Source organism: Tamandua tetradactyla, chromosome 6 (assembly GCF_023851605.1).
Source record: "Tamandua tetradactyla isolate mTamTet1 chromosome 6, mTamTet1.pri, whole genome shotgun sequence".
Classification (NCBI taxonomy): Eukaryota; Metazoa; Chordata; class Mammalia; order Pilosa; family Myrmecophagidae; genus Tamandua; species Tamandua tetradactyla.
The window spans coordinates 110,527,399-110,542,388 of NC_135332.1; the positions used below are offsets into that span (position 1 = coordinate 110,527,399).

Here is a 14,990-nt window from a genome sequence, read left to right on the forward strand (position 1 = left end):
TGCTGTACCAAGAAAGAATATTAACCAAATCTGGTCACAAGAATAGTAGTCAGGATGGTGAGAGGTCTGAAAATTGTCTTGTGACATATTAAAGGAAGTACAAGTATTTATCTTGGAAAAAAGAAAGCATGAGTCAACTATAAGAACTATCTTTGAATATTTCAAGAAGAGTCACATTTAAGAGGTATTAGGCTTTTTCTAAGCTATGTATTTATCTGAACAGAACTTGGTGGTGGGGGAAGGAGGGTGGACTGATAACAATAAACCAAGGTGGAAACCCACTCTTAAAAATAAATCAGATACTTGCTTGTTCTGAAACAGTCTGTTCAAGTTAGGGCAAAAATGCTTCAAGAAGAAACTAAACATTTTTTTTTCAAAGTAAAAATATGTTGATCTTTAAGGTATGGTTAATGTTCGCATATATTTTGATGTGTTTCTTCCCCAAATATATATATTATTTTTATTATATCAACATATTTTGATTGGCATTGATTTTTTTTTTAGAGTTTCCCTATCTGAAGCACATGCTCGACTGAGTTTAAGGAATAATGTGCTTAAAGAAGATGTACTAATTGCAGCCTTATTATTTGAAACATCTCTCACGTTGAAATATGGTAATGTATTAATTATTAATGATCATTAAAAATAATTTCATCTAAACTAATATTCTTAATCTACTAAACTAAAATGATACATATATTTTAAATATTATTTTAAAGTATGATAAATCTCAATCAGGTAGGGCCTGATTGTTTGAATTTGAACATTTGCTAATTGTCTAAAGGTATTATCATCAGTATTGAGTTTAAGTTCCTTGTTTTGCATGCTTGTTTATATACTTGGACTTTTACATTGCTTAAAGACTTCTGAAAAAGATATACTAATACAGCATATGGGAGAAAATTCAAATTAGAGCTATGTTCTAGTTTGCTAGCTGCCAGAATGCAACACACCAGAGATGGATTGGCTTTTAATAAAAGGGGATTATTTCGTTAGTTCTTCAGAGGAAAGGCAGCTAACTTTCAACTGAGGTTCTTTCTTACGTGGGAAGGCACAGGGTGATCTCTACTGGCCTTCTTTCCAGGCCTCTGGGTTACAACAACTTTCCCCGGAGTGATTTCTTTCTGCATCTCCAAAGGCCTGGGCTGAACTGTAAGTGCTGAGATGACGTATGCTGTGCTGCTTGGGCTGTGCTACGTTGAGCTCTCTCATTTAAGCACCAGCCAGTTAAATCAAACATCATTCATCGCAGCAGGCACGCCTCTTAGCTGACTGCAGATGTAATGAGCAACAGTTGAGGTTCACATACCATTGGCTCATGTCCACAGCAACAGAACTAGGTGCCTTCACCTGGCCAAGTTGACAACTGAATCTAACTACCACAGGCTATAAGTTTGAAACATCCTCAGTAGACATCTGTCTATTGATATATAAATAGACATAAGAAGAGGTGAGTTCTGACCTAGAAATATAATTTAGGGATCATTAGCCTAGAAATGGTACTTAAAGCCAAGGGAATGGCTAGGTAAAATTACCTAGGATGAGACTGTAAAGAGAACTCCAGAACTGCCCTTGAAAAATTCCAATATTTAGAAAAGGGGTTAAGGAGGAGACTCAGAAGCAGCAACCAAGGAAACAGAAAAGCAGCAACTAGAAGGTAAGAAGAAAATCAGGAATGTGGTTTTATAGAAACCAGGAAAGGATAGAGTGATTCCATAAGGGGATGTACTAGTCAATTGTATCATGTGCTACTGAAAGTTTGAATAAATTAGATTTAGCAACATAAGGTTTTATGTAGTCATAATCAGAGTTCTTTCAATGGAGTGGGGATGAGAGAGGGGTCGGATGTGAAGATATAGTGACAGTACATATAGGCATTCTTTTAAGTGTTTGACTATGAAAGTGAAGAAAGGAAAAAGGTAGCAACTGGAGAAAGATGTGTGGTCCAGGAAGGTATTTTGCTGGTAGGGGGTGTTTCAGGAGAACCAAAGGAATAGCTGATGACTTTGGGGGCTTTAGCCCAGTGAAAAGAAGATGAAGGAAATTGACTACTATTGAATTACATATATATATCAATGAACTTTGCCACTAAATAGTTGTGTTATCTTGGGCAAGTCACACCTCTTCTGGAAATCATTTTTCTCATCTATGAAATAATGGTTAGGGCAAAATTGCTAAGCCTTAACCTATAATAAAAGTCTTTACTGCATATATTCAGTGCCAAATCCATTGGCAAGTTCTGGACAGCCAGGATCTACATTTAACCCTCCCAGTAAAATGGACTCCCACTGATAATTCTGTATTTCCAATCTTTGGAAATGCATATACAAGATGCTATTGTGTCTTCCTGATTCTAATCTCAAATCAGTAGAAGTTATTATATTTTCCCTTTTACATGAAAAAGGAGATAGCTATTCAGTTTTGAAAACATGTTATCTCAATACAAAATTATTAATCGTATCAAAAACAAGCTTTCTTCTGTCCAAGTCAACAAAACTTACCCTAGACGTGTTTTTTCTATTCCTGGTCTTAAAAAAATTTTTTTCGCAAACACTCACCCCCTTCCTTCCCTGGTACCTCTCATCGATCTGCTTTGTATCTCTGTAAATTTGCTATTCCTAGTCATTTCTTATGAGTGATACTATACAATTTTGTCCCTCTTATCTTGATTATTTCAGTGAGCATATTGTTTTCAAAGTTCTTCCATGTTGCAGTGTCTTATACATTTTTTTCTAATGACTGAATAACAACCCATGGTGTGTATGTACCATGTTTTGTTTATTCATGCATTTGTTGAGACATGGATTGTTTCCACCTTTTTGGCTGTTGCAAATAATGCTGCTATAAACATTGATGTTCGTGTATCTGTTTGTGATCCTATTTTCATTCCTTTTGGGTGAATCTCATCTAGAAGTGAGATTGCTGGGTCAAATGGTAATTCTATATTTAACTTTTTAAGGAACTACCTATATTGTTTTCCACAATGGCTGCACTATTTGCATTCCCATCAACAATGCACTAGAGTTCCAGTTTCTCTGCATCCTATCCAACACTTGTTACTTTCCGTACTTTAAATAATAGCCATCCTTGAGAGTTTTAGTGGTATCTCAGTGTATTTTTAATTTACATTTCCTAATGACTAATGATATTGAGCTTCTTTTCATGTGTTTATTGGCCATTTGTACATCTTCTTTGGAAAAAATGTCTATTCAAGTGCTTTGCCAATTTTTTAATTGGGTTACCTTTGTGTTGTTGCATTGTAAAAGTTCTCTATATATTCTGGATATCAAACTCTCATCTGATACATGGTTTGCAATGATCCCATTTTGTAGGTAGCTTTTTCACTTTTCTAATAATTTCCTTTGATGCACTAAAATTTTTACCTTTGATGAAATAAAATTTATCTCTTGTTTGTTTTGTTGCTTATTCTTTTGATGTCATATCTAAGAATCCTTTGCTAAATGCCAGGTCATAAAGATTTGTCTCTATGTTATCTTCGAAGAGTTTTAGCTCTTATATTTATGTCCTTCATCTACTTTGAGTTCATTTTTTATATGGTGAGAGGTAGGGGTCTAAGTTCATTCTTCTGCAGTTGGATATCCAGTTTTCCCAACACCATTTTTTGACGAGACTATTCTTTCCCCACTGCATGTACTTAATACCCTTATCAAAAATCAATTGGCTGGGGGCGGGCCGCGGTGGCTCAGCGGGCAAAGTGCTTGCCTGCTATGCCGGAGGACCTCGGTTCGATTCCCGGCCCCAGCCCATGTAACAAAAACGGAGAAACAGAATACAATAAAACAAGAAAATGTTTAAAAATGTTTCCCTTTCTTCCTTCCTTCCTTCCTTCTATCCTTCCTTCCTTCTCTCTGTCTTTCCTTTAAAAAAAAAAAAAAAAAAAAAAAAAAAAAAAAAAAAATCAATTGGCTGGGTGCATGGGTAGTTCAGTGGTTAGAATGCCTGCCTTCCATGCGGGAGACTGGGTTCCGTTCCTGGACCATGCATACCCCTACCAAAAAAATCAATTGGCTGTATAGAAGTATGGGTCTATTTCTGGATTTTCAATTCTGTTCCATTGATTTATTTGTCTATATATGCCAGTACCACACTGTTTTGATAGTATTACAATTTGAAATTGGAAAGGGTGAGTCCTCCAACATTGTTCTTTTTCAAGATTATTTTGGCTATTCAGGGCCTCTTGCAGGTCCATAAAAATTTTTTAAAAACATTTTTTATTGTGAAATATATATACAGAAAAGTGATAAATTTCAAAGTATATTTTAAGTAGATATAGAACAAATATCAAAGTATAGTATGGGTTACAGTTCTGCAATTTCAGGTATTTCCTTCTGGCTCTTATATTCTAATATACTAGAAACATATCTGTATAATAATTCAGTAGTCATAATCCTTTGTTAAATCCTAATTTCTCTGTTACAACTCCTCCCTCTCATTTGATCATTTCCTCAATCTTCAGGGATATTTGGGCAGTAACCATTCTAACTTCTTCATGTTGGAAAAGGGTGACAGCATTATGGGGTAGGAGAATGCAACTGGTTGATTTTCTGAGTTTTCAACTTAGATTTTCCAAGTTGATTTTCTAAGTTTCAGGGCTTATCTGGAAGTTTTAAGTTTCTGAAAGATAAACTTAATAAGTAAAACTCTTCTAGAGTCTTAGATAGAGCCCTGGGTTTTCTTTAGAGTTTTCAGGAATGCTATTGGTGGGGCTTGGTATACCATGGCAATCTTTAATATCTAAATGAAGCTTGCATAAGAGTAACCTCCAGAATGACCTCTCAACTCTATTTTAAATCTCTTAGCCACTGAAACCTTTGTTTTGCAACATTTCTTTTCCCTCTTTTGGTCAAGAAGGAATTCTCAATCCCACATTGCCAGCCAGTTTGTGTCACTGCCTTCATATCTTCTGAGTCTATACTGAGTAGCAGAATTGCTGGGTCATAGGGTAACTCAATATTTAGTTTTCTGTGGAATCGTCAAACTGTCTTTCATAGAGGCTGTACCATTTTACATTCCCACCAGCAGTGAATAAGTGTTTCATTTTTTTCTACATCTTTCTTCAACATTTGTGGTTTTCTGATTATTTAATAGTGGTTATTCATATAGGTGTGAGATATCTCATTGTGGTTTTGATTTGCATTTCCCTAATAGCTAATGAAGATGAACATCTTTTCATTTGCTTTTTAGCCATCTGTATTTCCATTTTGGAAAAATGTTCTATTCTTATCTTTTGCCCATTTTATAATTGGGCTATTTGTTCTTTTGTTATTGAGTTATAGAATTTCTTGATATATACTGGATATCAGATATATCGCTTGCAAATATTTTCTCCAGTTCCATATAAATTTAAAGATCAGATAGATTTTCCATTTCTGCAAAAAAGGCTGCTGAAATTTTAATAGGGATTGCATTAAATTTATATATTGCTTTATTTAATATTGACATATTAACAATGTTAACTCTTGCAAGCCATGAGCATGGAATGTCTTGCAATTTATTTAGTTTCTCTCAGCAGTGTTTTATAGTTTTCAGTATAGACATCTTTTGTATCCTAGGTTAAATTTATTCCTAAGTACTTTTATTCTTTTATATACAATTGTAAATGGAGTAGTTTTCTTAATTTCCTGTTTGGTTATTCATTGCTAGTATATAGGAACACAGTTGTATTTTGAGTGTTCATTTTGTATCCTGACACTGATGAACTCATGTATTATCTCTAATAGTTTTCTTTGGGGCTTTTAATATATAAGATCATGACATCTGCAAATGGAGATGGAAGCTAGGAGAAAAATCCAAATCAAGACTTCATGAAGTTGATGCTTTCTTCCCTTAGACTGGCATTCTGGGGCTGGTCGCCAGAAATTCCTGGTCCTGAACTCTTTTGTCACATGGCCATGCACATGGGGGCCTCTCCCTTCTCTTGCATTCTTTTAATCTTCAGCTTTTGCTTCCTGTGGCTTGCTGTCTTCTGTCTGAATTTCATTCGACTTTATAAAGGACTCCTATAATGGGATCGAGACCCATACTGATTGAATTGGGCCAGACCATAACTGAAATAACCTCATCAAAAAGTCTTACTTACAATGGGTTCACACCCATAGGGATGAATTAAGTTTAAGAACATGATTTTCTGGAGCACATAGCTCCTAACCACAATCTACGCTAAAACAAGACAAGAAATAATGAAATGAACACCTCTCCAAATTTCTTGTTATGTGCCCGTGGGAAATCAGAAGCTGCTGTTTTGAGGCCTAAACCTAGGCCAGCATCCCTGTTCATCCTTTAGGAATCCAACAGATCCAAAAATATGAAAGAGAAAGAAACCAGGCAAAAAAACAAAGAAAATGAAAAAGAGATGCACTGGCTTTTATATCCCAATGGATGCTGGTGTAACACCAGCATCTGCTTCTGAAAGAAACCGAGATGAGAATCTGCTCTGGGCCCTCCGGAATCTGCCATACTAAACAACACAAGAAAAAGAAAGAAGAAAATCCAACGAATAAAAAAGTGCACTAGGTCTTTTAAAACTGGTGGTTGCTAGTGTGAGACCAAAAGCTGCTGCTGCTGAAACCAAGGCCTAAGTGTATGCTCTGCCCTCCAGGGTGGCAGACACAGAAGGAAGGGGTGGGAAACAGCAAAAGAACGTGCACTACCTCTTCACATCCAGGTAGATGCAGTTTGAGGTTGGAGGTGCTGCTGCCTGGAAAGCCAAAACTATGGCAGCTTCTGTTTTGGTCCCTCAGGGATCTCCCAGACTGACCTCAACACTCAACCCCAACTTTTAGAGGAGATGGTTTTCTCTGCCAGCCCTGGGCTCACCCAGCTGCTTCCAGAATATAGGCCAAGTTGCCACAGCTTTAACCGTTTCCATGGCAGTTGCCATGGGGTGCGCAATGGGAGCTGGTCACTGGTTCGTGTTTTCACTTACAAAGGCTGAACTCTTAGCAACCTCTTGCTTCCTATGGCACTCCTGTAGTTCTAAATGCCTATTCTGGCTCCAGGGTTACTACCTGGTTAGTTCCAGTCTGTTTTTCCAGTTGTTTCATTTTTCTAGAGGAGAGAGCAATGTGTTAAATGTCTTATTCCATCATTTCATGCCTGCTCTCGTTTGGGATTTTTCTTTTTTTTTTAAAGCAGAAGATAGTAAATCACATCATGTGCAACAGAGAGGAGCCTAATGATGATAATAGAGAAAGAGGAGATGATCAAAGGATTGAAGTTCTTAGATAGGTGGGAGGGGATGGAATCCAGAGCACACATTGAGGGTACTGACCTCTGATAGAAGGGTCACCTCTCCATTTTACAGAAGGGAAGAGACTGGATACAGAATCAGGTAGGTTTGTAGATTTCATTATGTGAACATGAGGGGGCTCCCTCATATACTGTACTCAGAATCATCAGCTGAAAATGAAAGATTTACAAAGAATGGAATATAATAGTCATTGTGGGAGGCAGAAGAGCAAGTTTACTAAAGAAACTCAGGATTGCCAGGTGGTACAGTGCAGAATTCTCATTTGAGGTCATTGATTGTGATTCACTAAAAGTGAAACCAAGAAATGTCAATTGTGTGATTTTCTGCCTAACAGCCTGAGTATTGGCCCAAGTAAACGGTTGGGTTCATGCAGTAATGAGGTTTTGATAGGTGAGTGTGGCCGAGTGATGTGGTGGGGGCAGTGGAGTGGAGGTTGTGCAAGGGAGGGACTATGAAATTGGTTGAAGAAGGTAGTGAATTGGAAGAAGCAGATTGGAGGCCTCTGAGGTAGAAGATCTGGAACATTTGAACAAGAGAGCTATAAGGAGAGGAGGTAGTGGAGGAGAGTGATACATTTAAGCTCATCGTTTTTGATGATGTTAGTCTGCTGTGACTGTGGTAATATTTGGTTGGAGTAGAAGAAAAATGGTTGGGACACTGGAAGGTTGAGAGTTAAATGGGCCATTCACATGGAAATCACTGAATGGTAGGTGTTAGAGAACAGAGGAAGATAAGGAGCCACGTGTTGAGGGTGGTTTGTTGAAGTCACTGTGGAAGGGGAAAGAGTGGTAAGTCGAGGTGCTATGAGCATCAAAGGTGGGGATATTTACCATGAGGAAAGCAAGGGAAATAATGGTCTGGAAGCAGTAAAGGAGCAGCAAGGTAGGAATGGACTCTATCTTCTGACACTAAGGCTTGTGAAGTATTTGAGACAATGCAACTTTGCTTTAGAGAGCTACAGGGAAAGACAGTATTCTCGGGGATAGCAGTTTCAGCTAAGGTGAGGTAGTAAAGGGAGCAATCACAGAAGAGTCTGAGGCTATGAAAGTGTTTACTGATGACAGGCAGCTCTTGAAAGGTAGGCACTGCTTGGTGAAGTTGTACCCCTAGACTGCCTCATTTAGGTACCCATTCAGTGAAATCAATGAATGAAATATAGAATATAAGAGCTTGGCTCCTACAGTAATAGTAAATGATCTTTAAATATTGAGAAATGTATTATGTCTTTATCATCAATTATCTACTTCTTTATCAGATAAAAAGATGTTTCCCTACCTTCCAATGCCTTCTCTCTACCTCGCATTGTCACTATTCAGCTTCCAAACTGTAATGACTTAATCTGCCAATCCCCAACCAGGACCATTCCAGCCAATCCTAAAGAACACCTAGGGCAATATGTAAGATTCCACAAGGTTCCATGCACTAGAGTAACTTTCCAGAAACCTACAACCTCCAGATGAGTCCCTGGTTCAGATAAGTCCTGAGACTTAGCCCACCCTCTCCAGAACATCAGATAGTTCTGTCTCCCTACCCCAAATTAGTAACAGACCCTTCCAATATCAAAAATTTAGAATTGCCATAACCCAAACACCCCTAAAGAAAGAGATGGAAAGATCAAAGGTGATGGTGGAGTTTTTATACAGAGAAGACAGGATTTAACAATTGAATATGAATGCTGAATTATTAAAGTATATCTCTTTTAGTTTCCAGTATTTTAGAGCAGCTAGAAGTAAAAACCTAAAAATGTGAAATTGTAACCCAGGTCAAACTGAAATATGCTCTACAACTAATTGTGGTGCTGTGCTTTGAAATTTATAGCTTTTTTGCATATATGTTCTTTTTCACAAAAAAAAAAAAGAAAAAGAAGTCAATTGTGATGATAAAATATTTAAGCCCTCTAGTCTCCTATATTCTGTAGCAGCTAGAAGGAAAAATATGAGAGGATTGTATGGCAGCCCATGACAAACTCTGGGATCTGTGCTGTAGCTACTTGTTGAAGAGTGCTTTGAAAACTATTGCTTTTTTATTTCTTTGCTTTGTATTTGTTATACTGTACAATTTTAAAAAGTTAAAAATAACTGTAATCCAAGAAATGGCAAATTTCTAGATTTTAAAATTTAAAGATCAGAATATTTCTTTCTTTGGTCCTGGTAACAATGTACATTTACTGAATTCCTATTTACTCAATTCTGATGTTTCAAGTTAAAAAGTCAGAATTAAAAATGATATTGAGGGTGCACAGGTGGTTCAGTGGTAGACTCCTCACTTTCCATGCAGGAGACCTGGGTTCGATTCCCAGACCATGCACCCAAACAAACAAAAATGATTATTGAAGGGTGGGCAATGGTAGCACAGTGGCAGAGTACTTGCCTGCCATGCCCAAGACCCAGGTTCACTTCCTGGTCCCTGACCATGCAAAAAAAAAAAAAAAGAGTAAATGATTAGAAATACTCTTATAAAGTGGGACAGGGGTTAATTTTAAACTTTCATTTGAAGGTATTTTAGTTGAAAAAACAGATTTCGTATTTAGCATTTTAAGTAGTATTTCTCACGATCCAGTTTTACATTGTACTTCCTTCTTCGTTTAGGGGCTACTGTATTTTGTGTTGCTCCAAATGCATTATTTCCATTTGAGCTGTGTAATGAAGAATATTTAGAGCAAAGGGATGTCTATCTGACTCAATGCCAACAACAGCTCCATCAGTTTATTGGCACATTTGGACCTGGAACAATTATTTTATCTAGTGATGAATAGTTTGAGAAGAGTATTTTTCTTCATTCCTATTTAAGTAATGGAAAAAGTGTGAGTATATGAGAATAATTTTGTAGTGATGTTTCAGGTACTACTGTATACATAAGTACGTTCTAATGCCTTTAAAATAGAATGATCTCCTCAAAATTAATTGCTATTGGAATAAACTAATCCAGACCTCTAAAACCAAGAGAATTTCGAAACTGAAGAAAACATGAAGTCAAAAAGTTGCCAGAGTCCTATTTTAAAAAACGTTAAATCCATGGAACTACACCAGTGACCTTAAACCATGGACGTCAGTTCTTGTGATGTAGTTCTCTATTTGTCACAAGATGGCAATAACACTTTGTAACATTTATTTATGAATTATTTTAAGCCAATTTTTCTTGCTTTAACTTTTAAATTTACCAAACAGAGGAAGAGCTGTAATTCATTTAAACTAAAACCTCAAATTTAAGGACTCTTCAGGCTTTAATGGTCACATGGCCACTAGAAAAATAGTTATAATCTCTAAATATGGAGTCAGGAAAAGCCTCAACAAGCCAGGTTAAATAAAAATGTACATCAGTTCAAAAGACCATTAATTTGAGAATTGGCTCTTTAAATATATTCACGAGAAAGGAACCAAACCTAGTCCACTATCCTACTTTGGGCATCATTTACTATTTTCCTAGTCAGACAACAAATGTTTATTGAATACCTCCAAGTGCAAGGACTATATAGCCAAGAGTTTCAGAAGGCAAAGCTAACTTTTTAAAAAACAGAATAGTTATATATGACAATTCTATGTTGTTAACAAGATCTTATTTTATGGCTTCTCATTTTTTTACTATACTTCAAACTTGTTGGTTCTCCATGAGTGGTGGCAAAACACATTCCTAGTAGAATCCATCAATAGCTTTACAGTTGGAAAGTGTTAAGGTTTTGTTGATGAAATCCAGAGGACTGATTAAATTGATCACTTGGAGAAAAAAATGGTTTTCAAATGTTGCTCTGATGGGACATGATTAGAAACGTTGTACACGTATATATTGATTTACTGTAGGCAAATGACAACTGTGATTAAAAGTAAAGAATTTACAAGTGAGAATGGGGGTGGGTGAAGATTTAAGTTATGCCTTCATCCAGGTAGGAATTTTCAGTTTTATAATTCTGAAAGGTCTGGCTTGATGGGTCACAATTTTCTTTAATATACTAATTGCTAGTATTGTACTTATACTAGGACTACTTTTTTGTTCATAAAGAAGTAAACTAGAGAAAAAAGCATACATTTCACGGTTTATAGGTTACAGAAGGAGAAACCTTTACCTATAAGGGACAATTCCATGGCTCTTTAGCACTAGAGTTTAAGATTGTCCAACTACCTGTTTTTCAGGTACAGAAAGCAGTTTCTAATAACAGGTTCTGAGGAGAGGCCAGAGAAAGATCATTAGAAATCCTGAAAGGTAAAAATGCCTGAGATACGGGGGTACTAGAAATGAATTCTCAGCTAACTATCACACCACATCTCAGTGATAATCACCAGCCACCAATGAGCTACTTATTGATGAGCAACTTTTATCTCTTATATTATAAATGGGTCTGACTAGTGACTATGAGAATACAATGGTTTAAAGACTTCAGATACATTTTAAAGAAAAAAACTTTATTACCTAGCAATTAAAATATAATAAACATGTATTTTTCTACATAATTTATTGAGATAAGTTTTATCATGTCAAATAAATTAATTTTTCCATTTGCTTTTCTATTCATCTGTCTTCTTGACCAATTCATTTTTCCTTTCCAAAATGTTGCATGCCACACCTAAAAAACAAACAAAAAAATCAGAAAGCAGAGTGGAAATTATCCTGAACTTAAAAATTCTCATATAACCTTGATATTCACAATAAATGCCCCTCAAAAACTTAGCACTGAGCAAAGAAAATCATGCTACTGACAAAGGGAAGAAATAGCCCCAGCCCTCAAGTTTATCAGATATTTCTGAATTACTGATAGATATAACTGCTGGACAAATCATAATTACTTACTTGAGGTTAAGAAGAATTTCTGAATACTATGGCTAAGGACCTTAACACTCATCTGCAGTTACCTATATGCTGAAGAGAAAAAAGATTTCATCCATTTTAATAAAACACTGCATTATTTATTAGTAATTCACAGAATATAAATTACTGGCACCTCAGTCTTAAGAGTCATTTCTTCAAAGAAGCCCTCAGCTGGGTAAACGGCAAAAATTAATTTAGGTCATCATTGTGCCAGTCATGGACCCTATGTCAAAAGCATTAAATATTTCAGGTATTGCTCTTAAGGTACATGATCACCAAGAATAAGGAAGTACAAAACTTACATGTAACTTTGGGTACCTCTTGGAATTGTGTTCCTGATGGTTTTTCAGCCATCCTTTATGGCAAATTTTCAGAAATCAATTATAATGATCTTTCTACTTCCTTAAAACTCATAGCCTTTGCTGCACCTGGAAATTAAATATATTTCATTGTGAATTTTCATTTGCATGAACATGTTTGGCATCTTATAGAAATGGTCTATTAAGAATTTTTCATTTTATCAGGAACCATACACAGCTATACTTGCAACCTTCATAAAGTGAAGGAGTAATTCCCTGTTGTTCAACACATCTCTAATGGAACAAAAGACTAGCCTTGCTACCTAATTCTACATTTTGTAGTCAAACCTGACAAGTTCAAAGTTTAAAACAGCTGTAATGAGTGCATGTATGATAGTCCCTTTGATCATTTCTGGCACATTGTACAAAATGTCTTCAAAAGGATTATTTTTTTAAAAAACAATTTTTATATTCTGGGGCATTACAACTAGACAGAGTGCACAACCTTTAAATGCATTAATAAGTTTGTATGAAATTTTAGCAAGTTAAGTTCTTAACACGGCCTAGAATTACAAACACAGTATCTTGAGGGTCTTGGTGACTGACTGTATGATTTGCAAAGTACACATTTTTAAGTTTGGATACTGTGCTATACCAGTAAACAAATACACAGGAGAAAAAAGCATTATAAAAAGTATTTTTCTAATTATACAGTTATGCCACATTTTACTGATTAGGCCCTAATAATTCCATAAATGATCTTTTCAAGTTGGTAATGAGAGTTGTTAGCAATGGTAAGAACACTGATGTTCTTCCCTATGGCATTATTGATTTTCACACATGATGTTCGTAATGAGACCCAGCCATTGCTTTTCTGTCTCAGAACTTGACATGGATGACATATGCGCTAGGTTAAAGTTCAGATACATTAAAAAGTGTGCAGACCACCTAAACAAATTACACCGGCAAATCTAGTATAGTTTCAGTTCAGGGATACATTATGTTGGTATCATCATTGGGTAAAGTCCTATAGGATTAAGCCCCAAGCTGTGTGAAAGCACTTAGGTACCACTGCAAAGGGTAAGACCAAAGCCACAGGTCATGTCCACAATACCCCAGGAAGATAAATCACAGAACCAGGCAGCTGTTGGAAATGATTTATGAAGACATCAGAAGTTGGACCTTGGCAAAACAATCTATCATTTTCAAGTCTTGAAATATTTCACATATTATGAATACAAAGTATTAGTTATAAATAATTCTAAATCAGGAAATTTCAGTTTAATATATGGTTGACGGGAATTGCAAACTATGCATGTATTATATTTCTATAAAACCCAAAGCAAGAAAAGAAATGTTTAAGGTCTATGAACACAAAGTCCAGATGGTAAGTACCTCTGGATGAAGTTTAGTTGCTTCAGAACTTAAATCCATTACCAATATTTTCATCACTTGAAAACTTTTAAATCCCTGTACTTAGCAATGAAAATGGGACTCAAAGCCACCAAGGCCTCGAAAATAAGGATATAACCGTACTGTCCAATATAAAATACTTAGGCCTTCACATTCGTGTGTTGACAGGTAACAGACTCATACGAAGCAATCACAAATACTCCTAATTGTCATCAATGATATAGTATTAGTTTGTTTTTTATTTGATAGTATGTTCTTCCAGTACCCTGGCTTAACTCCAGATATGCATCTTTAAGTAAATAAGAGCAATTTCGTATGTAATACGCACTAAAGTCTAAGGGCCTTCTATTCTGTGCATACGATTCTTCAATTTCAATGCTTCGCCTTTAATGCACATTTGCAATGGAAGATCCAGTAACAAGTGCCTAAAAGCCCAAGGAGTCCAAATATCCTTTCTACTGTGTCAAGCCCGGGACTCATCGTACCTAGTTACTGTGCTCTAGTAATAATTTTAAAACCAGTCACAAACTACAAGTAAGGTAGTCTTAAATCTTGAGATAATCATACCCCTCTGTAACAGGCTAAGGAAACATAAACCGTTTACTTCAGGGAGACTAAACACCTCAAGGCCGCGGACAGCTTCCCCGGGCGCTGTCTGGAGCACGCAGCCGCCAGCCCTTCCTTTCAGCCGCCTGGACGTCGATCACTGAAAGTCTCTTATTAGTTCGGAGCTAAGGGATATCGAAACCGTAGTGTATTACTTAGGGTCAGTTTAGACTTACAGGCGGAAACTCACAAAAACTCGACTGTGTAGAGGCCATTCCGCGCCCAAGAGGAAGGGAAGCTCGTTACCGTGTCAATGTCCCGGCCCAGGTTCGGAGCCCTCTGGAGGGCAGGGCGCGGAACCCACAAGGCGGAGGACCCCGGCGTGGAATAGGGTTCCTGGCAGTAGGTACAGAAGGTAAGGCCGCAGGGACTCCCACCTCGAGGAGACCGGCGATGGTGGCCTCATGGCTGTCAGGCCCACACACGACTATCTCCCTCGGCCGCCGGTAGCAAAAGAAAGAGCCGTTGCCCCGGGCGTTCACAGGCGTGCTCTTAGGCCCGCCCCTTCCGGGCCTGGCCCCGCCCCTTCCGTCCTTAGTGCGAGGGGTTGACCAAGGGGTTGGTGGTGTGGACGCTGAGTTCCCGCTGTTGCTTGGGCTGCG

The 14,990-nt window shown here is 37.1% G+C and overlaps 1 protein-coding gene, 1 long non-coding RNA gene and 1 other non-coding gene across 9 annotated transcripts in view; 1 reads left to right on the forward strand and 2 right to left on the reverse strand.

The window, feature by feature from the left end:
• MCMDC2 (minichromosome maintenance domain containing 2) overlaps window positions 1-14,990 on the forward strand; it is a 79,044-nt gene that overhangs the window by 61,110 nt on the left and 2,944 nt on the right. For 2 of the 5 annotated variants that reach the window (XM_077166930.1, XM_077166929.1), the window contains exons 14-15: window positions 505-614; window positions 9,859-11,820. In XM_077166930.1, coding sequence (XP_077023045.1) covers window positions 505-614; window positions 9,859-10,025 — 277 coding nt within the window. In that variant the 3' untranslated portion in view covers window positions 10,026-11,820. Of the gene's footprint in view, window positions 1-504; window positions 615-9,858; window positions 11,821-14,990 lie in introns of those variants that run through there. The other 3 variants (XM_077166931.1, XR_013178234.1, XM_077166932.1) reach the window with 3 other exon arrangements.
• On the reverse strand, window positions 11,647-14,881 carry LOC143688695 (uncharacterized). 3 transcript variants are annotated; one of them, XR_013178237.1, is made up of 4 exons: window positions 14,579-14,881; window positions 12,373-12,498; window positions 12,053-12,121; window positions 11,647-11,828 (listed from the first exon to the last, which is right to left on the reverse strand). It is a non-coding gene; the product is annotated as an uncharacterized LOC143688695 (long non-coding RNA). The 3 variants fall into 3 exon arrangements; XR_013178235.1 differs by having other exon boundaries at window positions 14,565-14,880; XR_013178236.1 differs by having other exon boundaries at window positions 14,635-14,878.
• LOC143689290 (small nucleolar RNA SNORD87) lies at window positions 12,196-12,285 on the reverse strand. The gene has a single exon (XR_013178734.1). It is a non-coding gene; the product is annotated as a small nucleolar RNA SNORD87 (small nucleolar RNA).